We start from the raw sequence: 25,314 nt of genomic DNA on the forward strand, positions 1-25,314 counted from the left end.
TTGCGAATGGGCGGACATACATAAATCGACTCAGAAATTGATTATATACTAAAGGGAACTATCGGTCTATTTAGCGTCTTTATGCATGTTATATACAAATGCACAAAGAATAATACTAATACCCCTTACCACCGTGTGGTGTAGGTTATAAAAACTCATTACATGTCGATCTACCAAAACATTATAACACAAGGAAAAACATTAATGGCCTGTTTCAGTAAGACGATTCATTTGTTCGTTCGAACTACTATTAAACTTCTTTTTTTTGAAAATTATTTGATTCATTTTTGCTATCAATCAAACAAACATTTTCTACAACAACAGGAGTTTGGTAGTAGTTCCAATGAACAACTGAATCGTCTTAACGGAACAGGTCATAAGTTCCTTCAAAAATTTTTTTCTGAACTAAAATTGAATAATTAGTTTTCTGTTAGGCGTAAACATTGTTCGACCACGGATACACCAAATGCCTAAATCAGGTCAAAAATGTATCTAAAAATTTGTTCAATCTGTTGGTACCTTTATATGGGGGATATACAAAAACATGGACCTATGCGGACGATTTTTGGTGGAGGTTTTTCGGCACCTCTGAGATCTTCAAATGTAAAATTTCAGATATTTCAGCGGTCAAAAGTTTAGCTAAAATCGTAAAAATACCGAAAATCGAGGGTACCGTTATATGGGGGCTATACCAAAATATGGACTTATGTTGATGACTTTTGGTGGAGAAGTTTCTTGACAGCTGAAAGCCTCAAGTGTCAAATTACGGCTAGTTCGGTTAAAAATTGTTGGTAAAATCCTTAAAATACCGAAAATCGGTGGGAACCATGAAGAAGTTTCTGGACCACTAAGAACCTCAAATGTTAAGGTAACAGAATCAAAATACCTGAAATCGGTAGGTACCGCTATATGGGGCTGTACCCAAACGTGGACGGACCTATCTTGGCAGTTTTTAGTGGATAAGTTTTTGGTTATTCGGAACATCAAATTCGGTCAGAAAATATAGCTTAAAGCCTCAAAATACTTTTAATGTGGAGGTACCGTTATACGAGGGCAGTTCGGAAACTTCTTAGCCTAGCACAAAAAGCGCGGTATAAACAGAAAAAAATTTAGTGTTTTGAAAACTTCCATCTCTGTTATGAACACATAGGGTTTTGGGTAGGGAAATCCCGCATCGGGATTTCCCGGGAATTCTCGGTTTTTTGGTTACGGGATTTTCCCGGGAAACAAAATCATATTTCCCGGGAAATCGGGAAATATCTTTTTATATTTATTACAACTAATATTGAATGAATAAATAAACAATGCCCGTCAGAATTCGATTAGATTTTACAGAATCAATAAATTACAAAAGATTTGGAAATAACTTTAATCTACAAAAGTGCTTTCAGGGAAAAGTTATAAGAGCCTCTCCAAAAACATGGATTATAACGACGAATATTTTCTATTTTAAAATCCCATTTTTATAACCTCAATCATTGGGCTAAAGAGGGTCCGGCTGGCTGGCAGGTGCGCACGATAACTCTCGAACGAATGCACCGATCAGGTCAAAAATTTGGCATTCGAGATTTCTTTCAAATTTAGTTAAAGTTGGAAGATGGACCATATCAGTGGTCCACTATGTCCGGTACCTTCCCCACAAAAGTTCAATAATTATCGCTATAATGGTGCGCACGACAACTCTCGAAGGGAATAACCGAATCGGTCATAATAATATTACGTTCCATGCATAGAAGGGGTTCCACACAAAATTCGGAAAAAATTAAGTTTTAGAGCTCCTTACGGGTCGATTTGAAATTTTTCAGCAGTTTGTCTACGGCCCCCTTTATGACGTTACAAATTTTGTTGGGACAAGTCCATACTTCCTGAGATAATGTCTTAAAAGCTTCAAGAAACCTTGACGGCAACAAATAAAATTGGCAACATAACTCCCGCAGAAATTGCATCTAGTCATGTAACAGATTGGAATATGGACTATATCGGTCCAGCCCTTCGGGTACCTCCAACACAAAATTTAGGAATAGTGCAGTTTAACAGCTCATCTCGAATCGTTTTGAAATTCTTTCCAAAAAGTTCTACTTGAAGGCTCTTTTACGACGGCGCAACTTTTTTGGGAGGGCAAGTCCAATCTTCCTGAGGTAAAGGCCCAAAATCTCAAAAAAATGCTGCCAACTACATTGGGTAGTACGTAAGATAACGGTTAAAGGGAGAAATCTCTCACACTCTCTCTTTTAAATGTTTGGCAACATGTTTTGTGTGCGGCCCTAGTTTAAACGGTACTATATTTTTCGGGGCAAATCCGTACTTCCTAAAAAAGGGTAAATCTCTGTCGGCACAGCTGACTGATACTTTCTTCTTTCGAGCAATCTTAAGCATAAGAATAAAACCTACGATTTTCGAGGTCCATAAAATTGGAAAATTCTGATCAATAACTTCATTGTTTGAGCCAAATCACTTTCCATAGAACGATTTCTTTAGCTTTGAATAATGGAAATAATTGGCATATTTTTTCGTTTTTAATAGATAGAGCAAAAATGTGTCGTCCATTTTTGAACTTTGAAAATATTGAAATACGATATTTTCAAAGTTCAAATTCAATTTACTATGGGAAGATAAAAAATCACGGACATATTGATCCACTCTCGTATTTTAAAATTTCCCGGGAAATCCCGGATTCCCGGGAATGGCGATTTTATGATTCCCGTTTCCCGGGAATGATAAAATCCGGGAAAACCCAAAACCCTAGTTATATGGTATTGTATTAAAATCTGCTGTTATTTGTATTGTATATTGCGGTGCTCTTGAACCATCTTTAAATGAAAGAAGCTTAGATGAGAAAATGAAAAAACAAAAAATTGCATTTTTAGGGTTTTTTTGGTTTTGACGGTTTTGCTGGGAAACCACAAGCCCTATCAAACTGGAACTAAAGAAAATGTTGTAGCAGTGAAATTTCTCTACAATATTGTTCTTATATGCTACTTGCGCAGTTTTTACCATTTCTGAGATATAGAAGTTCAAATTTGGACTATTCACTGACTGTATCGTCTCCTTATAAAACAATGTCAGGACTACAATTTCCCAACTTAAACTTATATATCTTAAAAATGGTACAACCGAGTAAAAAAATTACGAATCCCAATCTTGTAAAGAATTTTCACAGCTATACGATTTTCTGTAGTCCCATTTTGACAAGACTTACTGAAAACCTAACAAAAAAACCTAAAAATGTGACCTGAACTTCTATATCTCAAAAATGGTAAAACCTAGGAACCAATCAAACAAATTTTCAAAGTTACAACATTTTCTTTAGCCCCATTTCGATAGGACTTGTGGTTTCTAAGCAAAATCGCGAAAACCAAAAATAAAACTGAAAATGTGAACTTATTTAAAATTCACTCCAGCGATTTTTTCTTGTTTTTGGATTTTTCTCATCTATGAACATTGTTGTTTCAGAATCCACAAAAACTTCCCAGTTGTAAGCTCCATTTATTTAACATTGCCATTAAGCTAACGATAAAAATGTACCTCATCGAAATAATGTTCTTAGACTAATCTTATGTTTTGACGAAACACGCGTCAAACAATTTGGCGTCGATTTATCCCACTTCGTCCGTCTGTCTGGCTCGTGCCCATTATAACTCTCAAACAGATCAACAGATTTGGTCCAAATTTTGGATCTCGCAATATTTTGTCCAAACTTCCTTTGGACACCAAACTTCAAAATGTTTCCCTAAAATCTTGAGCAAAGTCTAATCCGATTTTTTCGAGACCTAGAGTAGGTTCGAATATGGATTATATCGATTCAATCCTTCAGATACCTTCCTAAAATTACGCACATATCAAATTCTAAAATTTCTTGGCTATACAATTTATAGAAAAAAATTGGCTATGTAGCCCGTATTCGATCTGTCTATATATAGAAGTCTCAACTCACACAGACTGAGGGTATATCTCTGTAGGCAAACCCGACTGTTACTTTTTACTTGTTTTCCAGAAAACAAAATTTATGAATTTTCATAAGTTTGTCTCCGCTGTGCTGACAGAAGTGATTGGTCGTTGGAAAGTTTTTAAGGTCAGTCCATAAACATCTAGTCGTACAATTAAGATAAAATAAGCGGGAACAACACCCATTGATGTATCAGATGGAGTTTTTCGTCTTAAATTATTTTTTCAGGATTTAGCTAAAATGTTGCCGAGGTTTTTTTGAAAATATTTTTTCGTCCATGTGTTAGCGTAGTCTCAAACAGTACTGCGAGTTGGATTCGGAGTCTATGAGTCGTAGATTGCATCGCCCGGCTCCTGATATTTTTTCTTCTTTTTCTAATGTAATTTTCTGAATTATTAGTTGGCTTTCACGGACTCTATCCCTTCTGGTAAAATAGTAAAGTTTTGGTGTTCTTATGCACTTAAAGAATATTATTTTCTTACAACAATGCAAAACTTTTTTAATGACACTGAAGTTAGTGTGTTATAAAGAAGAAACGGCGTTATGTTCAGATCGAACTGTTTTTATCCTCCAAACAATGTATATATATATTCGACATATTCGCGAATGCATGGAAGTTCTCTCAACAAAATGATTTCCAAAATCCATATTACTGACGATATTTTTTAAAACTATGCTAATAGCCTCGAATATAGAAAATGTTTCCATAGCTATTCGCTGCGGGATTTAGAACCCAAAATGCCAAATAAGAGCTAATTTGGTTGGAAACTCTGGAATACACCACAACGTACATCTATATGGGTAATATTAATTTGAAAGACTTTATAGTTATTGCTTCATTTCTGTTGGAGAATTTGGTTAAAAACTTTTGTAAGGAGACTATGCCGAACGTGGTCTGATATGGTTCATCCAAGGACTAATATATTATAATCAGTTCTGAATTTCAATCTTGTATCTAAAATATTGTGATCTCTCTCTTCTGAATGTATATACTTTGTGGAAATACTGAATATACATAAAATCAATTAAAACCCCTTTAAAATAGTTTTACGTAACGATACACAATTTTCAATTTCAATTTTCATGATTTTTGGTCAAGTTGGGCCCCCCCCCCCGAAATGAAATCCTGCGTACGTCCCTGTGCAGGATGGTTGGTATTGAAAATGGGATATATCGGTCCACGCTTTGATATAGCCTCCATAGAACGGTGCCTCCCGATTTTCGGTATTTTTAAGGTTTTAGCTTCATTATCCTACGAAAATGGCTGAAATTTGGTACGTAGTCTTCTTTAGGGGTATAAAACTTTCCCCCAGAATTTTGTCGGTATCGGTCCACACCTTCATATAGCCCCCATAGAACGGTACCTCCCGGTTTTCGGTATTTTTAAGGTTTTAGCTTCATTATCCTACCAAAATGGCTGAAATTTGCTACGAAGTCTACGTTAGTGGTATAAAACTTTCTCCCAGAACTTTGTCGGTATCGGTCCATGCCTTCATATAGCCCCCATAGAACGGTACCTCCCGATTTTCGGTATTTTGAACGTTGTGGCCTCAATACTCCACCGAAATGGCTGAAATTTGGTATTTAGACTTCGTTGGGGGTACTCAAACTTCCCCTTTAAATTTGTCGGTATAGGTCTACGCCTTCATATAGCCCCCATGGAAAGGTACCTCCCGATTTTTCGTATTTTGAAGGTTGTGTCTTCAATATTCCACCAAAATGGCTGAAATTTTGTATTTAGTCTTCAATGTGATATAAAACTGTTCGCCAAAAAAATATGTCTGTACAGGTCCACGCTTTCATATTTCCCCATTTCTGACTAAAATTCGTCGGTATAGGTCCACGTTTCGATATAGCCCCCATAGAACCGTACCTCCGGATTTTCGTAATACTGCAGATTGTGACGTCAATATCCAACCGAAATGGCTGAAATTCGTTATTTCGTCTTCCAAGAGTTATAAAATATTCCAGAAGAGTATTATCAGTATAGGTCCACGTCTTCCTATATCCCCATAGAAGCTTACTTCTTGATTTTCGGTATTTTTTTAGTTTTAGCCACATTCTCTTACCGAAATATAGGAAATTTGGTATTTAGTCTTCTTTGAGCCTAAACACTTTCCGTCAGAAATTTGTCAGCATAGATCGACGTTTTGAAATAGCCCCCATAAAATGGTGCCTCACATTGTTTTACCGAAATTGCTGAAATGTAGTATTAAGTCTTCTTCTTCCATTTTACTTCAATACAACTTGTGGTGGAGGGTATAACAAGTTCGGCCCAGCCGAACTTAACGCCGTTCTTACTTGTTTAATAACCCATTAAACATTTTAAAGAAATAACCCATTATTTTCCGCCTACACATTATGTTGAAGGTACCTTGTTTACATTACTTTGTTAAAAATGGGTTGTTTCTGAGCTGAATCGTATATTGCAAATTTACGATAATTTAATTTTTGCAGTCCTTTTAGAGGAATGGATTGGAAACATTAGAACGAATATTAATTCATGATTTCGAAATTTATGTCATCAAATGTAAAAAATATTTATTTTTGAAATTTAAATAATGTTTAACACTTGTTATGTTGTATTTACATGTGCCTGTGACACTAGTTTTAGGTACAACAACATTTCCTGTATTTGTATTTTTATACTACGATTGCTGCCAAGTACATACTACCATTGTCATTAACCAAAAATAAACTATTAAATTTAAATGTTTGTGTTTATAAAACAAAGTCGCTACTTTAGCATTTCAACGGTACTATTTAAGAAGAGTGTCCCTACGGTTATCACATTATTTGTAACATAAAATGTATGTACTGCCAATCGAACAAATTAACATTCCTATATTTTGCATATATTGTCATATATGGAATACGTTGTATCCTTCATACAAATATCCTCATAATATTCACAAACAATTGCTTAAACATTGTTAAATATGGATTTATTGCGTTCCATTTACCTTCCATAGGCCTAAAATATTTTTAAAAATATGCCCAAAATATTCATTTATTGATTTATTATTGGACAATGGACCAAACACACACCCCTTTATAAAGGGGTGACCACAGTTTAATTTTGATATCAGCACTGGAGGCATTTTTGACCACTGTTTTCATACAACTGCCACCAGTGTGTACAGTGCTGTTTATAAATGAAAGTAAAATTAATTTTCATATTTAGTAGCTGTGAGCATTATTCAAATTTACGACGAGCAGAGACAGTTTTTGCTTTGAACAATTTCAGTTATCTTAATCGCTTAGATATCGAGATGTGATTTGTTAACACCAAACATTTACCCCGTTTTTTTTTTGCACAAAGGTGGGTAAATTACTGGCGCATGAGCTAATTATCAATTATTTTGTTGTTAAATTTAAAAAATAATTACGAAATTAATGAACAAAATATTTGTATGATTTATTGGTTTCTCTTTGTCAGTAAAATGATGAGGTTTTTGTGATAATTGTTACATCGATTTATTATTCTGCCTTTCATTAGACCTACCTAAAAACAATTACGAGATCCTCGGTATTTCGGATATTAGTTATAATTGGTTTATTGTTATATACCTCAGAGATGATTTCTTCTTGGAAACCTTAATTTGGTATAATTTCTATAGTGGATGACATCCATTAATATACGTAGGCATCTCAATAGTAGTGTGTTCAACTTTAAAAATATTTTTAAAAAATAAATGTTATAGATTTTTTAATAAACAAATTATCCAGTATATGACCTTGTCATATACGCACATTTGGCATCCGCTTTTTTTGACCACTATCGTGTACATACAAATACATACATACATATATCAATATGTATCCTTAAAGATAAACATTCGAAATGCCTAGAAATATGTGAACTCGAACTTTCTACGAAAAGGCAACAAGGAAAAGACAAATTAACAAAACTAGGATAAAGTAATATTTTTGGCTAATAGAAAACAAATCTTAACCAATTCTCTGGTTAGACTTCCTCAAATTAAAACAACCACACGGACACAGTGCTGTGTGTTAGACAGTCAATGTCTGCTGTGAATAACACAACAAAATACAATTACCATGTCTAGTGATATGAAACGCCAAAATAAATTCAAAATTCGCATCCCCACATAAGCTCTTCATCCACAAAAGGACAAAGGAAATACGGGACGACAAATATTTGTGGCGCCATAATATTGATTCGCCAAAAACGACGAAAAAAGAAGAAATAAACTAAATGAGTGAACTATAAAAGTAATATGAGCTACATAAAAGTTGGGCATGGTCGACTGTTAGTACATATGAAGAGTGTATTATATAGACAAATAAATAGTGATTGATGTAGTTTTTCAGATTCGTATGTATGTGTTGTAAGGAATACCAATTTCCTACATCACTTGGAACCAGGGTGGTTCACAGAGAACAATATACCATTTAAGAGATATTAGGAAAACGATTTTGAAAGTTTCTTTCAATGTTTCAGTAATTTGTGAACTTTATTGTAAAAATGTAGAAAAAATAATTCAAAACAATTTGTGTTTCAACAAAAACCGAAAGAGATTTTTAATGGGCAAAACTTTCATCGTTCTGAGCAGGGCTGCTGGGAACACATTTGATCGCATAGGGGTACGAAAACAGTATTTTTAAATCTTCGGCATGAGTTAATGTTATATGAAGATCTGTATAGCGATTCTGTAAAATTTTGTGCCGAGAAATATTCATAAAATTAAAATGTAAAATTTTAAATTAAAAGTATTAATCAGTAAATCTTGCATACATACGTTATTTTGTATTATACATTGATTTGTATGATTTGTATTCATTGAATATAGTCTATAGCAGTTTACACAATACGATGGGGAGTAGACTTATCCCTCTGCAGTTCGAACTTACGAAAGTTTCTTTATTCATTGCGTTGTTCTGTTGCCAGATAGCATTTTGTAAACTTTGTTTTATTTTTCTTCAGCCGTCGTACTGCGTCTTGCCAGAATGAGACGCGTCTTGCCAAAATGAGGTCAATGAAGCTGAACAACGACTAAAGAAAAATAAATGTAATTTACAGATTTACAGAACATTATATGACAAGAGAACGGCATAAATTCCTGCTTCTGTGATTGTTTCATAAACTTAAAACAATATCGGTTTCCATTTGAAATGTTGCCTGTTGGGGCAAAGATTGTTTTTTAATATTATTTTTTATTATTTTTGTGTTGGAATTGAGCTAAATGACCTAAAATTGTTTGCAAGTGCAAAAAAAAGATAGTCATCAGACCAGGGGTCTGAGAATTGTTTCTATAGAAAAAAGTCATCAGACCAGGGGTCTGAGAATTGTTTCTAAAGAAAAAAGTCATCAGACCAGGGGTCTGAGAATTTTTTCTATAGAAAAATGTCATCAGACCAGGGGTCTGAGAATTTTTTCTATAGAAAAATGTCATCAGACCAGGGGTCTTAGAATTTTTTCTATAGAAAAATGTCATCAGACCAGGGGTCTGAGAAATTTTTCTATAGAAAAAAGTCATCAGACCTGGGTTCTGAGAATTTTTTCTATAGAAAAAGTCATCAGACCTGGGGTCTGAGAATTTTTTCTATAGAAAAAAGTCATCAGACCAGGGGTCTGAGAATTTTTTCTATAGAAAAAAGTCATCAGACCAGGGCACGATGGGGCCAATAGCAGGTTTTCGAGGCAAAAAGTAAATTTTTCAAGTGAACAAATTGAAAAAAATAATAACGGATTTCGATTGCCAACACTCTGCATCACTAAAAATAAAAAAATAAATCAATCTGGTAACATCACATAGCGACATACTGATCTGGCAATGGTGACATATTTTCTTATGCATCATTTTCCGACATTCATTATAAATAAGTAGTGAAAGCATTTTAGGCGCCAAAAAGAACATTTCAACATTTTTATATTTTTTAAACATGGAAAGCTCTTCAATGGGTATGTAAAATAAGATAGTGTTAACAAATAATAAATATGTTATGTGTGGTAAATGTATTTTTGAGTTAAGATGTTATGTCTATTTTGGAGTATTTTGCTTTGTTATCCATGTGTTCTCTGGAGTATAACTTTTGAGATCTAGGTAGATCTAGGATATTATATATATGTGGTGAAAGGTATTAATTTGTACTATCATTTTGTGAAAAAATTAGCTGCGCCTATCTGCGCCTTTTCATAAAAATCTGATTTCAGATGTCTTATACTTAAAAATATGGACATTTTTATGTTTTGGTTGGCGAATAATCGGAAACCCATCAATGTTACCAATTGGATTTCGGAAAAATTTAATAGACGTATATAATAATATATAATTTCAAAGATATCGCAAACTTTGGCTTTTGTGGCGGAATCTTAGCCGATTTTTACTAAATTTGGAACATTTTTTTTATTAACTTATAACAAACCACAGACAAAACCCTGAAATTTGAACATATGTATATAGGGGAGCTATTTCTATATCGGAACCGATTTCAATATAACTTGACAAACTTATTTGTAGTCCGAATTCCGTAACATTTTCCAAATTTTATTGTAATTTGATGGAATTTGCATGCTTGGTCAATCATTTTCCTGAAATCGGGCGAACATATGTATATATGGGAGCTATATCCAATTCTGAACCGATTTCAATATGATTTGCCAAAAATGTTTCTAGACCAAAATCCGTCACACATTTCAAATTTCATCAAGATTGGACATACATAGGGGGATTGGTGCACCAAATACCTAAAATCGGGAGAAAATATATATGGGAGCAATATCAAAATCTGAACCGATTTCAATATAACTTGGCAAACTTATTTGTAGTCCTAATTCCGTGGTATTTTCCAAATCGCATATAAATTGGGCAGAATTTGCGTGTTTGGTCCATCAATTGCTTGAAATCGGGCGAACATATATACGGCAGCTATATGTATATATGAACCGATATGAACCAAATTTGGCATATTAGTTTCTAAGCCCATTATAAACATCTGTACAAAATTTGGAAGGTCTAGCTTGCCCCAGTGATTTGTTGCCTCGAAAACCTGTCATTGGCCCCATCGTGCAGGGGTCTGAGAATTTTTTCTATAGAAAAAAGTCATCAGACCAGTGGTCTGAGAATTTTTTCTATAGAAAAAAGTCATCAGACCAGGGGTCTGAGAATTTTTTCTATAGAAAAAAGTTATCAGACCAGGCGTCTGAGAATTTTTTCTATAGAAAAAGTCATCAGGCCAGGGGTATCTTTTCTTCCAAAAATTAAAAAAATTATCTCTATTTTATCCAGAATCTTACGTATAACAAATTAAAACTTAGTATTTGTATGTAAGTCAAGCTTATTCTCATATTTGTTGTTTTCAAATTGAAAAACAACAAGTTTAAAGTGGGATGTAGTAAAAATGATTACTTTTGGGGGTGGCAGAGAAGACTAGTTTCGTCCAACGCCACTTGGACTCATCAGTTCTCTTAGGTCTTTGTATTGAAACAAAGAACCCTTCCCCAATTTTATGACGACTCGAGCTCAAGAATAAGTGTGACTAATTAATTCGTTTAAATGCGAATTCAACCGAAACACCTAAAAACTCTCGTAGCCGCATATGTAAACCAAATTAACTACTCCCACCGTCATGTGTCTCCACATTGGTTTACATATACGGCTACGAAAAACTTAAATCCTTCAAACCTGTACGATTCTAAAGAAAACTCCACGGTTGAACGAAAAGACAAGAATACATCTGTTAACAACAGAAATAATCTCTAAAAAAGGGACACTCAGAGCTGTAAGTGTGGCTATAATTTTAATAATATACCTCTACAGAAAAAAATAACTTTAAATTCTTGAAACTACTCAACTATGTACTTTAATTAACGTTCTTTTCAAACGTCACGAACAACTTGATAAACTTAACATATCAGCCCAACTATTTGGCACCCTAAGGGTGAGAAAATATCATCAATTGTTATGCTTCAGACACAGACAACACAAACCTCCTCGTCCTATGTCATGACATTGTTTATGGCTGCTGGCAGCATGCTAAGCTTGGTGGTGCTTAAGAGCTGTGGTGCCTGAATTGGCACAACATTTGCCAAAGGATGCTGTAAGGAGAAGGTTGTGTCGTGTTGTTTGTTGCTAAACAAAAGAAGCAAGTGTTAAATTTATTTTCTCCTTTAAGTTAAGCGAAACGTTCGGATAAGAAATACACAAAGTCAAATACTATTTTTTATCACAATTTTACAACGAAATGCCAACTACGTGTGAATTTGAATTGGATCGTTTGAATCCAATTTATTCTTCGGGAGAATATATCAACGGTCGTATACTATTGCGTACAGAAAAGGTTAAACGTGTCAATGGTAAGTTCTGCAATTTAAACTCTTTAATTTTCCCTCTAACTCCCCACCAAACACGCTTGGATTACATCACCATCGTGCCTGTATAGCTGTCTATGTTACCCTGGAAGGTGAGGCAAAAGTTCAATGGTCGATAAGTGGCAGAGAATCCGCAAGCTATTGCGGCCATCAACAATATTTGTATTCACGTGCAAATGTTTTCGACAACTCGGAATTTGCCGCAGGTTTACATGTGTATGTATTAACATTGCGTATACCACCCGACTGCCCATCCTCCTGCAAAGGACCCTATGGGTACATAGCCTATAATATTTCATTGGTAATTGACAAACAAAGGACATTTGATGAAGTGTTTCGTAAACCAATTTGTGTTGTGCAAACGTTAGACTTGAACTTTCATCCGGAATATGCGGTAAGTGTTGGGAAATAATTACTCCACGGGGAAACAGATTGCCTACAATACTTATCTTTCCTTTTCTGCAGTTGCCTGTTAAAGCCGAAAATGTCAAATATCTATGCCAATGGCCTTGCACATCAGGTCCCTTGTGCTTCAGCCTTATGTTACCCTATGCCGGTTTCGTACCTGGACAACACATAAAATACTTTCTTGAACTAGACAATCAGTCGCCGCATTATGACATTGTAGGTGTAGAGGCATCTCTTAAGCAGCACTATGTATTTTTGGCGCGTAAACCCATGAAACGCAATTTCCATACGAAAACTCTGGTCAAAAGCAGCATCGATGAGAGCACACTGCGCCTGACCAAACGTTTGTACGAGGGTACCCTGTATGTGCCAACCGACACACCAAGGTCAACACTGAATCTCAACTACATTGTCTTCATACACTATATGCTGCAGGTCAAACTGAAAACGGGTGCCTTTCACTATGACACTGACATTTCGGTTCCAGTTATAATTGGCACCGAGCCATTGCGCCAATTTCAAGAGGAACAACAAAGGCTTCAGAGAAATTTCAATAGAAATTGCAACGTGTGCACCGGCAGTAGTAGTAATCGAAGTGAAACGGGAAGTCTGAATAGTATGGGATCTGGTAATCTGGTGACATCACAACCTACGCTGAGATTACGACGTGAATTGGAAGAACTTTTGGAATCTCAAGAACAAGAAGAGGAAGTGATTAATGGGACAAATATGAAAGAAGTACTGGAAGATGAACCGCCTTCGTATGACAGTTGTTGTAAGTGATTATTTTAATGAGAAATATTCAAAAAATATTTAGGGGAGTGTGAAAATATCTAAGTTGATGGTCACAGGTATATTGTTTCCACATTCGGCCGGGATTTGAGAGATTTTAGATTTAAATGGTTGGACAGATATAAAAACGCATTCTCTTTTTATGCTATATATAATTTATAATTATTAAAAGACAATGTATTTTGGCGGCCAAAGGTTTTAACTCCAGGATCCGCTGCGCTTAAATATTTTTTCGAACGAAATGATGTACATAGGTGTTATGTTGCGAACACATAGCGGATATAACACGCACAAATATTGAAAGTTACGCCGAGCTCATTGACGGACATACAGTTCCATATCACTGTGGGAGTTATGTCTGGGCACTTTGGAAGTTTGTGACTACCGAAAAGACTAGATGTGACACAATCAACACCTGTTTTGCTTAGTTTTTTGCATACAAAGCTTTAGGTATTGTATAATTATCTTTTAAGCCAATAGGAATCTTTCCATGACATCCGCAGCAAACGCGCAGATAAAAAAAGAAGAAAGTATTTGGAGAAATATTGAACTCGAATAACCTTATTTATTACCTCAAATTTTATTAAATTCCGTAATTTGTATATATTAAGCAGCGTATCTCCAAAACGGTTAAATTTTTCTTAATGTTATCTTTGGGAAAAATATTGGGAAACATATTCGGTGACGTCGATATTACTGTCAACACAGATTGAGTCGTACATGGTTCGAACAAATGTCTCCCAAACACATCATGTTCTGGCTTTTTCGAATGGGCAAGTACTCATGCTTCGGATCCATGCATTAGCATATGTAATCTAAATATTTTGTATAGTCCCAGCTAATATTCCCATCTGCTAGTCATTATGTAACCCATTACAAAGTAATTTAAGCACAGAACAACTTATTTCACTCCTTACTAAATAATGAGTGCGGCGACATAGAGCGTGTGTGTCTGACTACAAGTCCGAGGGTTGTGTGTACGCGTGGCACAATGTGTGGAGTATGTGGCTACAAATCAGAAGATCGCATGAGCAAATCCAATAGAGAGCAAAATAAAATAAATATATGAAATGTGTTGAAATTGAAAACAAATTTCACCTCAACTGATCTAAAACCAGAACACGTGTTTTTTAGCTTATTTGTCAATTTCTAGTGGCCATAGAATAACAAGTTATAATGGCTTAGTAGAGGGTTAGTAGGTAGTTACGACTAAAAAAAAGTACTATAAAACCCCATAATTTTGTAATGAATTTTTTGCTTTGGCGTAGTTTTTGTTTGGTAGGAGGTGGATTCGTTTTTAAATCGACACGGTGCGCCTGAACCAACTTTAAATGGAAGGTACTCACACCTGGGAAGTTTTTGCGGATTGTGAAACTACTATGTTCATATATTTTGTTTCATAAAAACAAAACAAGTAAGAAAGTATCTGAAAGTTGGTGACGGAGATATATCCTCAGCCATTGAAAAAAATCACAACAATCACGAATTTGCTTTAAAATACAAGGAATCTGTAGGTACTGTAATGTGGGGCAATACCAAATCATCGACGTATACAAACAATTTTTAGTAAGTAAACTTCTGATTCATAGAGAATTCGAATTACATATTAAATAACCTTAAACTAAGTTTGGAAGAATTTTTTAAAAAGTTCTAGAGTTATCTTGCGCAATAACTATTTTAGTATGTGCTGGCAGGGGTTTTGAAGCTTTTAGGCCATTATCTCAGGAAGTATGGACTTACTCCGGAAAATATTGTACCATTGTAAAATAATCAAAACGATCCAAGAGGAGCTTTAACTTCGCTTTTACCGAAATTTGTGCGGAAGGTACCCGAAGAGTGGATGTAGACCATATTCCAACCCGATACATGACTGAAAGAAATAATACGATGTGCAAAGTCTGCGCCAATCAAAACTCCCTGTGAGATTTATCTTTTTAGGCCAATATCTCAGGAAGTATGGACTTGGTGGACTTGGTCCCGTCAGGAACTTTTTCTTGGAGCTTCTAGGCCATTATCTCAGGAAGTATGGACCGTCGAAAATGGAGCCTCAAGGACAACCTACTGGAAACATTTCCAAAACGATCTCCGAGGTGCTCTAAACTTCACGTTATCCGAATTTTGTATGGAAGGTACCCGAAGGAGTGGACCGATATAGTCCATATTCGAACCCTTTATACGTCTGGAAGGAATAATACGATGTGCAAAGCTTGGACCAAATCGATTATTCCCTTCGAGAGTTATCGTTCACACAATTTTACAGAAAAATTTAAACCAACAAAAATAAAAATTTAGAACTTTTGTGGGGGGAGGTACCCTAAGTAGTGGACCGATATAGCCCATCTTCGAACTTAAACTATGTTTTGACAAAATATTACGATATCCAAAATGTGGTTCGTATCGGTTGATTCCTTCGAGAGTTATCGTGCGCACCAGCCAGCCAGACAAATTGTCTGAAACGAATATCGTCCAAACATACTTGGGGTCTAAAACCGTTATTTCGATGAGGCACATTCTTGGTCTTATAAAAGTGTATATACCCTTTCTAGCCTAAAGGCTGAGGGTATAAATAGGAGGACCGATTTTTAAATAAATTGCGATTTTTAACTAGTTGACACTATTGCAATACCCAAGTCTATGATCACCTGTGAAAAGATTAAAAGTCAATAGCTAATAGCCTTAAAGATATTTTAGACTTCAGTTCCAAAATTAGAAAGGGGAAGGTCTTTGTTCCAACCATAGGAAAATTTCGGGACGAATAAGGGAACGATACTGATAGACTTTACGACGACAACCATTGACCACAAGTGACTAAATCGATCCTCTTATTTTGGCTACGTTCGGTATTTTATGAAGACATTTTTGAAGGTTTTTATGCTTCACCTTTTTACATTCAAAATCATTCAAGTTCATAATCAGATCATAAGGATCATTTCTGATTACGATTGACTTAAAAAAACTTTTCAGTGATCCCAGATTTTAAAATTTCGAAAAAGAGTTTGTTTTATGTTATTCATGCTTGGAGTCGTATTATGTTTCCTCTCATGTTTCTTCGACTTTTGGGTTTTCTGTTTGTATAGTACGTTTATATATAACCGGATTTAACAAACCCACTGGGTTTAAAATCATGTCAATTCCATTGCTTATATTTCAAATAAATCCTCAAAAAGAGGGTTAACCATGCAAAAGGCTATAATATAAACATGGCCTTATACGACTATTTGTGTCTTAAGGTTGTATTTTTTCCTATAGAATTTTCCTCCCAATGTTGTTTGCCCCACATCAAGTTCCAGACTGAAAATCCCACTTCATGTTACAAAATGTATCCATATGTATTTGTACCCTTCCTGGACCGACAATTCGAATTCAAATTCTCTCGAACTACTACCAAGCTTCTGTTTCTTGAAAAAATAATGGGTTCATTTTTGTTTTTTGTCGGTCAACAATTTTTTTCTACAATAACATGAGTTTGGTAGTAATTGGAACGAATTTAAATTCGAATCCCCTTAGTGAAACAGACCATTAATTTCGTTTCGTTAAAATATTTTTTCTTACTTTCATTTCTTTGTTCAACTTTCAGTACCGCCATCATTTAGTTTTGCCACCACCATGGGAAGTCAGGCCGCCATTGAAGTATCGGAAATAAAACGTACCGAACAACAACGAATCAATATACAGTTGCCACAATTTCCCGGCTACAACACATTCAACTCTCATACCCAATCACCATGTTATCCGAATGATTCACTGCTGGAAGATGAACACTTTTATAATTCTTGTAGATCGTTGATGACAGATCGTACGGGGAGATCTTTGGATACACTGGATGTACTTAGTAACGAAGAAGAAGAAGAAGGAGAGATTGTTGATAATGAAAATCCCAATAATAAGACAAATGTGGACGATGAAGTAGAGACACGAAATATAGATGATGTTAACGATGAAATAGATGGCTATGAAGAAGAATATGAAGACAGAGATATAAATGAAGACAATTAAGTATTTTAAATACTAATGAACATTGGGAACATACTATTCTGACCATTAGCAATAGAGCAATTATGCATCAGGACTATAACTCTAAATTGTAAGCATTCCAATAGTAATAGTATAGATTTCAATTATTTATTTTTCCAAATATTTCAAATAATATTTCATAAATATTTATCTGTCTCAATTATTATATTAGTATACGATAATCATGAAAAGATATAAAATTAAAATACCACACTTGTCAGTCCTGCCAAAAATATGTTAATTAATTTAAAGTTTCGAAGTTTATGTTTGTAACAATGACTGAAAACAAAACCTAATTCCAAATTAACGTCCATTTAGATTTGCTTTAACTTGAACTGTAACAGTAACAGATGTAAGTTAACATGCCAACAATTTGCCTTTCAACAAAATGAGATACCTCTAAACGTATTGTATTTTATAAAAAACAAAATAATTAAATAACAAAACCAAAAATTCATTAAATATAAGCTTATCTTTAGAAATTTGTTATTAAGCGCCTTTACATTGACAATAAATTATTAACAATATCAACTATGAATACAATTGGGTTTGTTTTATTAATAACATTGTAGCAAAATATAATTTAACATGAACAAGTGTTATTATAATGTTAACAGTTAGAAAAGCTTTAGTACTGTAAATGAAAACAAAAACACGGTGTGCCTGAATCGACTTTAAATAGAATTTGCTTACACCTGGGAAGTTTTTGCGGATTCTGAAACTACAATATTCATAGATGAGAAAAATAAAAAAATTGCAGAAGCGCTTTTTAAATAAATCGCGATCAAAGTTTACATTTTTAGGGTTTTTTTTAGGATTTCACGATATTGCATTTTGATTAGAGCAAATTTTGTAGCTATGAAAATTTTCTACAAGATTGTGCTTATTATGACATTGTCCTAGGTTTTACGATTTTTGAGATATAGAAGTTGAAATTTGAGCAATGAGCTGACTGTATCGCATCCTTATAAAACAATGTCATGTACGGTGCGCTCTAACTAACTTTAAACTGAAACCGCTGACACCTGGGAAATTTTTGGATAGTCTGAAACAGCAATGTTCATAGATGAGAAAAATCCAAAAACAAAAAAAAATGCTGGAGCGATTTTTAAATAAATCGCGGTCAAAGTTCACATTTTCAGGTTTTTTTTTGGGTTTTCAGGATTTTGCATGTCAACCGCAAGCTCTATCGAAGTGGGACAAAATAAAATGTTGTAGAGAATTTTCATTGCTACAAAATTTTTCGATAGGACTTGCGGTTTCCAAGCAAAATCCTTAAAAACCTAAAAATCCCTAAAATCCCACCTTTATATGTATATATATTTCCTTTATTTATAAAAAGGTACAGAGTTTAAAATAAACTTGTAAATTATATAAAAGTTCACGAGGGACATATGGCGTCTACAAATTCTCTCCATCTTTGTCGATCCTTAGCTAGAATTTTTGCTTGGTTCCAGGGAAGATTGCAAGAGAGACATTCCTTCTTCACAACACGGATCCATGTATTGCGAGGCAGTTCGCCATCACGTAAAGTTGCTCATTAGTTACCCAGTTAGGGATTTGTAAAAGGCTTGAATCTTCCTAAGAGAGACCTGTGTTGTACTCCAGGTACTGCAACCATACAAAAGAACAGATTTTGTACAGCTATTGAAAATGTTTTGTTTTTTTAAAATAGTTTGTTTCGTAGACACATTCGTCGGAGTTGTGTTAGGTTGCCAAAGAAAAACTTCTCATTGAAGTTTTTTCTTTGTTCACCTTTATACTTCGAGCTGACGATTGATGTTTGGGTATAAAAAGTTTCTTGTTGAAGAAGTTATTGAAAAATAGCTTCGGTGGAGAATATCCACAAACAAGAAACAAGGGAACTGATGAGATCCAGTGGCGTGGATCGAAACTAGTCTTCCTTGCCTTACCCCTTGGCGAACAATGCCAAACCTTTTCCACTAATAAATTAGTTGTTTTAAAATAATAAAACAACAACAATGGGATTAAGCCAGACTATTTTGAAAAAACAAAATTGTATTAGCTATCCCAATAAAAACGACGCCACCAATGTTCGCTATTGAAAATGTTTAGCTTTGTTTTTGTTGATATGTTGTTTGCTCTTCAGATTTTGTGTAGAGAGTGGAAAGCTGTCCGGGCTTTGTTGATTCTGTCGGTAATATCGGCATTTGAACCCCCGTCTTTGCAGATTGTGCTTCCTAGGTAAGAGAAGCTGTCGACATCTTCGATGAGCTGCCCATAGAGCGATAACTGAGCTGTGTTATTAGAACCGATCCGCATTAGTTTGGTTTTCTTCGCATTTATCTTCAGACCAACATAATTCGCAATAGCTGACAGTCGCTCTAACTTTTGTTCGATATCGGAGAAGCGATGTGCAAAAAGTCGTTTACGGACCACCGCATACCAGTGGAGCCTCGATGTTGGTTTGTTGGAGTACACAATCCAGTAGTAGGAGAAACAGTGTGGGCGAAAGGACACATCCTTCTTGCTTCACCCCTGAGTGTAGTTCTAAGGGCAGACTTTCTTCGCCTTTAAAACGTACTCTGGATTTCGCATCTCTATATTATTCGCGAATGAGGCTTATCATTTTATCTGGGATTCCCTTGGAGCTCAGTGCATCCCATAGTGCTGGTCTGGATACTGTGTCGAAAGCTCGCTCAAAGTCCACAAAAAGAAGGTATAAACTGCTGTTAAATTCGATAGACTGCTCGATGATTATGCGTACTGTGTTGATGTGGTCAGTACAAGATCACCCTGGTCTGAAGCCTGCTTGCTCTTTCCTTAGTATGTTATCCAAGGCAGGTGAAATGCGTTGTAGAATTATCGACGCAAGAATTTTATTGACCGCATTTAAAAAGGTGATGCCTCTCCAATTACTGCATAGTCTCAGATCTCCCTTTTTTGGCATTGTTACGACTACTCCCTCCTTCCAGCAACTTGGAATAGTCTCATGATCCCAGATACTTTTAATTATCGGCGTGAGAGCTTCTGCGATGGATTCGCCACCGTATTTAAGTAATTCTGCAGGTATGCCATCTGGGCCCGGCGCTTTAGGGTTCTTCAGTTTGGATAATGTTTGAAGTACTTCTGCAAAATTAGGTGTGGCAGTGGAGATTTCTCTTCTAGGAATGCGCCTATTTTCATTCCAGGCGTAACCCTGCGTATCGGTTGAGACTGCGACAGAGCTCGGTGCGGAGAAGAAATCACGCCAGCGTAGCAGTTGCTCCTTTGTGTTGGTGAGATCATTGCCATTTCCATCTTTGAGTATGTCTGTGGTACGTGATTGTTTGCCACTCTGCTGTTTAATAGCAGCATACATCTCTTATATTGCCCAATGATGATGCGATTTCTGGTGATTCTGCGATGCTACTATAATAAGCTTCTCTATCTCACCTTGCCATATATGTAACTTTGGCGGCCGACTGGCGGTATAAGGTTCGGGCATTTATTTTATCAGTAGCAGATTTACTTCGTAATCCGTAGATTCGATATTGTCAATAGATGGACGTTTCATAACCCACAGGCTGAGGGTATATCTGATACTGTTTTACTTGTTAAATCGGATTTTAGTAGAATTTTCTCGTTATTTAAGTTTGTGATAATTCGGGATTATTACGTATATTTAAATTTTCAAAATCCTCCATAGTATTTGATTTTGGGGATTGCTGGTCAAAGGCTATAGTTTGACTTGACTTTTTGGGAAAACGTTCGTAACCTAAAAATTTTAGGTTATGTGATGGTACAATTCAACAATTCATTAAATGAATACATATGTGTTTGTATGTGATTATCTTTATGTGTATTAGATGCCATCCTCTTGCTACAATGTCATTATTCGTGGCACAAATTAATTAAGGGGACACGTTTTAATTTTATGAATATTTATTGGTTATTGGATTATATTGTTATATGTAGTTCCCAAAACCGTATCAGAATTTCCAAAATATAACGCAACGATATTCAATCGATATTCGATTCAAATTGTCCAATAAGAATATGACTTGAATAACGCTGAATGATAAGATAAAATACGCAATTGTGTACAATCATTTGTTCGGACACTAAAATTAAATATTACCAGATAGAATCGAGTGCCGATTTTTAGTTTGCGCTAGGACAGCGCCGTGAAAACATCAACATCGAATTATCCAAATGAGTTTAGTTTCGTGTTGTTTACAGTTGGAGCGTTCCAGCGATAGTTATCGGCCGGGTGAAGTGATAAAAGGTTTGGCAGTTTTCAATGTGAACGGTAGCAGTGCGATTCTAATCAAAGGTGAATAGAACGAAAGTGGCAAACACTTGATTCACGCATGACTCATTTCTCAATGGAAATAAATAAATACTCGTAATGTTCTGTTTTATCAACATTTCTTTTATTAAAGCTTTATCAATACAATTTGCCGGCTATGCCATTTGCAAATGGGAAAAAGAACAGCCAAAGAAAAAGAAAGCAAAATCAGAAACCAAACAATACTACGTTAACCGTGAGGATTATGTTTTTACCAAAAATTATTTACTGGGATCAGAAGATGCCAATCCCAGCACCCTGACACCTGGAATGTACAATTACAGTTTTATGGTTCAAGTACCCATGAATGCACCGTCTTCATTCAATGGTGCCTGGGGCTCCATTGTGTATGAGCTGCAGGTCCATGCAGATTATATTAGCAATGTGGATTGTTTGTGTTCCTCAATCATAAGAGTGGAACAGTTAAAAGATCTCCGACGTTGGGCACCAACAATGCAAAATAAAAGTGAAAATGAAAAACGTGAACGAAAACCTTGTCTGAAATTTTGGCGTAATCCTCTGCAGGTCTATGTCAGTATACCACAATGCGGTTATGTGCCAGGTGAATGTATTAGTGTTCACATCAAAGTCCGCAATCCTGGTCATTTGAAACTTAAAGATATCACCAGTAAACTGAACCGTATTGTCACCTATAGAGGTAGCTGGAGGGAGAAGAAAACGGCCCAGACTCAAGAAATCACTGCTATTGCCTGCAATATCTACAGTATGTTTGGTCAAAATTCTAGCGATATACAACATTTACAACAATTGGTGGTGCCGGCAACGGTTCCTACTTTTGAATTCTTGGAGTGTAAATGTATAAGTGTTAGTTATGAAGTGGAAGTTACTATTTGTGCCCAACGGAAGCTGAGATCGGTTTGTGCTGTTATACCCATTATTGTGGGTTCGGTTTCCCTGAGGAGTGATGTAAAACTTTTGGAAGAAAATGTGCATAGCAATAATGTATCTTCAATAACGGTGGCTAGATCAATGGATGACCTTAATTTGCCATCTAGCTGGGATATGAGGGAAGCAAATCAGAATATTCAAACTGTTGATCAAATTAGTGTTTCTATGATGTCATTAGGTAAGTTTTGCAGACATATATTTTGAATTTTCAAGGGTGTCCAATAGCCCGGGGCGATTTGAAAACCCTAATGACCGGCTCGCGTTTCTGATTCTCTGGATTGCACTGAGCAAAAAAGTCTACCAGGACATATGTATGTCTACGGTGAAAATCGATCCTCCCGTTTTTGACTTGAAATTTGTTTTCACGTTTTTTGGATAGGATTTGTAGCCAAGACAATAATGAGAAATTCTGTAGTACACCGCAATAGCACTGGAACGCTTCTTCAGGCAGTTCTGGCCTTGTGACAGTGAACATTTTTCGGAAAATGTCGATAAATGACTTTGTGCTACAAGAGTTGGCCAGAAAAATATTCAAGCATTCTGATGCAACAATTCTACCGTGTTGGAGTTCGTTTTTTGTTTTGGTAAAATTTGTGAAAATTTAAACGGGCAAAACTTCTGTTTATCACAACGGATTTCTTTTTCCTTTTAAAGATGTGAATAATAATTGTCTTAGCTTCAATTTGTGTCTTAGTGTTGTACCGAAAGTCGCAATAGTTTAGCTGTTATATGCCAAAACATCCAAAAAAACTTGGAAGAAAACGTCAAGGCAAAATCGGGAGGCTCGAATTTCACCGTATAATCCCAAGAATCAGAAACGCAACCCGCCCATTAATGTGTTTTCCTCCGGCCTAGTGTCCCATTAACCGGTTTTCGGTTGAATTTTTGAAAAATCAAGAAAATATCTAATAGGAAATTTTTCTAGAAAATAAACGTTTTTCTTTAGGCAAAAAAGTTTGAAATATTAATGTATATGTAAAGAATTATGAAATGATTGGAAAAATATTTATTCATCTACACCTATTTCAGATGTAATTCGAATCATTTTAGTTGTAATTCGAGAATTTCATATGTAATTTGTAATATTATATTTGTAATTCGAGAATTCCATTTGTAATTTGAAACGTTTCAATTGTAATTGGAATTATTCCATTTGTAATTAGAATTTATCCATTTGTAGTTCGAATTGTTCCATTTGTAATTTGAATTTAAAATGGAATAATTCGAATTTCAAATGTAATAATTCGAGTTACAAATGGAATAATTCGAATTACAAATGAAATTTTTGAATAAAAATTAAATTGTTTCGAATTATAAATGGAATAATCGAATTACAATTAAAATGTTACGAATTACAAGTGGAATGTTTCGAATTACATCTGAAAAGGGCGTAGAAGGTCTAGATGAATAATTATTTTTTTTTAAATGTAATAATTGTAAAAAATATTTTTTGATTGACTACATTAGCGACTTCTACGATAGAATTCGAAAACATATATATACTTTTACACATTACATACATGTTAGAGATATTACACTCAAAATTATAGGGAGACACCGTGGTGCAGCGGTAAACAATTTAAGCCTAACCGATTTCCTTTTTGGACACCCTTAACTTATTTTAGATCTGAATTAAAATCACTACCTAATTTTATTCTTTATAATTAACATACATTTGATTTCAGCATCTTCTTTCAAGGAAGCCGACTACATGACAGCTGTGAATTTAAATAAAAATTCAAAACATAGTCTAACTGGTGATGTTATAGATTTTAAGCCGAAATATTTATATTTTAATCTACCAGAAGAATTGCAAATCCACTTAAATGATGAAATACCAACCACTAGTCAGTCCCAGACTAGACCAACAATAATTGCCAAATCTACAGATGCTAAGTTTTAGACTGAAAAAATAATGAATAAAACATTTAGATTTATTTTTAAATAAAACAATTAAACTATAAATATTTTTATTAAATATTTATTTTTGGAAAATACATAAAAATTTCTAGAAGGACCTTTGATATATATAAACATTTATCAATATTATATTCAACAAGTAAAAAGTATCAGTCAGCTTTGCCGACAGAGAGAATAGATTCCTAATTCAAAAAAAAAAAAAAAAACAACAAAAAATGGAACAAAAGAAGTTTTGGAAGTTTTCAGAGTAAAGTTTTTGGCAAATTTTTTTTTCAAAACAATCCTCGAAATGCCCTTAATCTGTATTTAAAAAAAAAGTTTTGAACTTTTGTGAGGGAGTACCCGAATGTGTTGTCTGATATAGACTTTCTTAGGACCTTATGTAGATTTGGGAGAAATATTACCATGTGCAATGACCGATAAATAAGTTCTTATAACTTGATGTACGAGTACGTTTTGGTGGTAAGTAATCGTGTTAACTCATTTTAGTTGGCGCCGGCAGGGTTTATAGAGCGCCCAGGAAGTATAGACTTGCCGCCATTGTAATAGGAGCTTAAATTGCATTTTGTGAAATCACACCATTTGTTCGGACACTAAAGTTAAATATTACAAGAAAGAATCGAGTGTAGATTTTTAGTTTGCGCCAGGACAGCGTGAATACTTTAATTACACTATGCAGCACTGAAAATGCAAACAACT

General features: G+C 35.0%; 2 protein-coding genes across 3 annotated transcripts; both read left to right on the top strand.

Moving 5' to 3' along the window:
* Positions 1–7,141: 7,141 nt before the first annotated feature.
* Positions 7,142–18,030, top strand: LOC141390322 (arrestin domain-containing protein 3). Of its 2 annotated transcripts, XM_073963240.1 has the most exons (5): positions 7,142–7,268; positions 12,086–12,266; positions 12,353–12,675; positions 12,747–13,464; positions 17,059–18,030. In XM_073963240.1, exons 2-5 carry the CDS (start codon positions 12,155–12,157, stop codon positions 17,475–17,477), a joined length of 1,572 nt encoding a protein of 523 aa, XP_073819341.1. In that variant the 5' UTR covers positions 7,142–7,268; positions 12,086–12,154; the 3' UTR covers positions 17,478–18,030. The 2 variants fall into 2 exon arrangements, with proteins under 2 accessions (XP_073819341.1, XP_073819340.1); XM_073963239.1 differs by lacking the exon at positions 7,142–7,268 and having other exon boundaries at positions 11,855–12,266.
* A 3,564-nt stretch (positions 18,031–21,594) lies between these two features.
* LOC141390324 (arrestin domain-containing protein 17) lies at positions 21,595–24,654 on the top strand. Its single transcript, XM_073963241.1, has 3 exons — positions 21,595–21,771; positions 21,881–22,873; positions 24,381–24,654. The coding sequence occupies exons 1-3, from the start codon at positions 21,651–21,653 to the stop codon at positions 24,596–24,598; spliced, it is 1,332 nt and encodes a 443-aa protein (XP_073819342.1). The 5' UTR covers positions 21,595–21,650; the 3' UTR covers positions 24,599–24,654.
* The last annotated feature ends 660 nt before the right edge of the window (positions 24,655–25,314 follow it).

Source organism: Musca autumnalis, unplaced genomic scaffold (genome assembly GCF_047663935.1).
Source record: "Musca autumnalis isolate F117 unplaced genomic scaffold, ASM4766393v1 scaffold_1, whole genome shotgun sequence".
Taxonomy (NCBI): Eukaryota; Metazoa; Arthropoda; class Insecta; order Diptera; family Muscidae; genus Musca; species Musca autumnalis.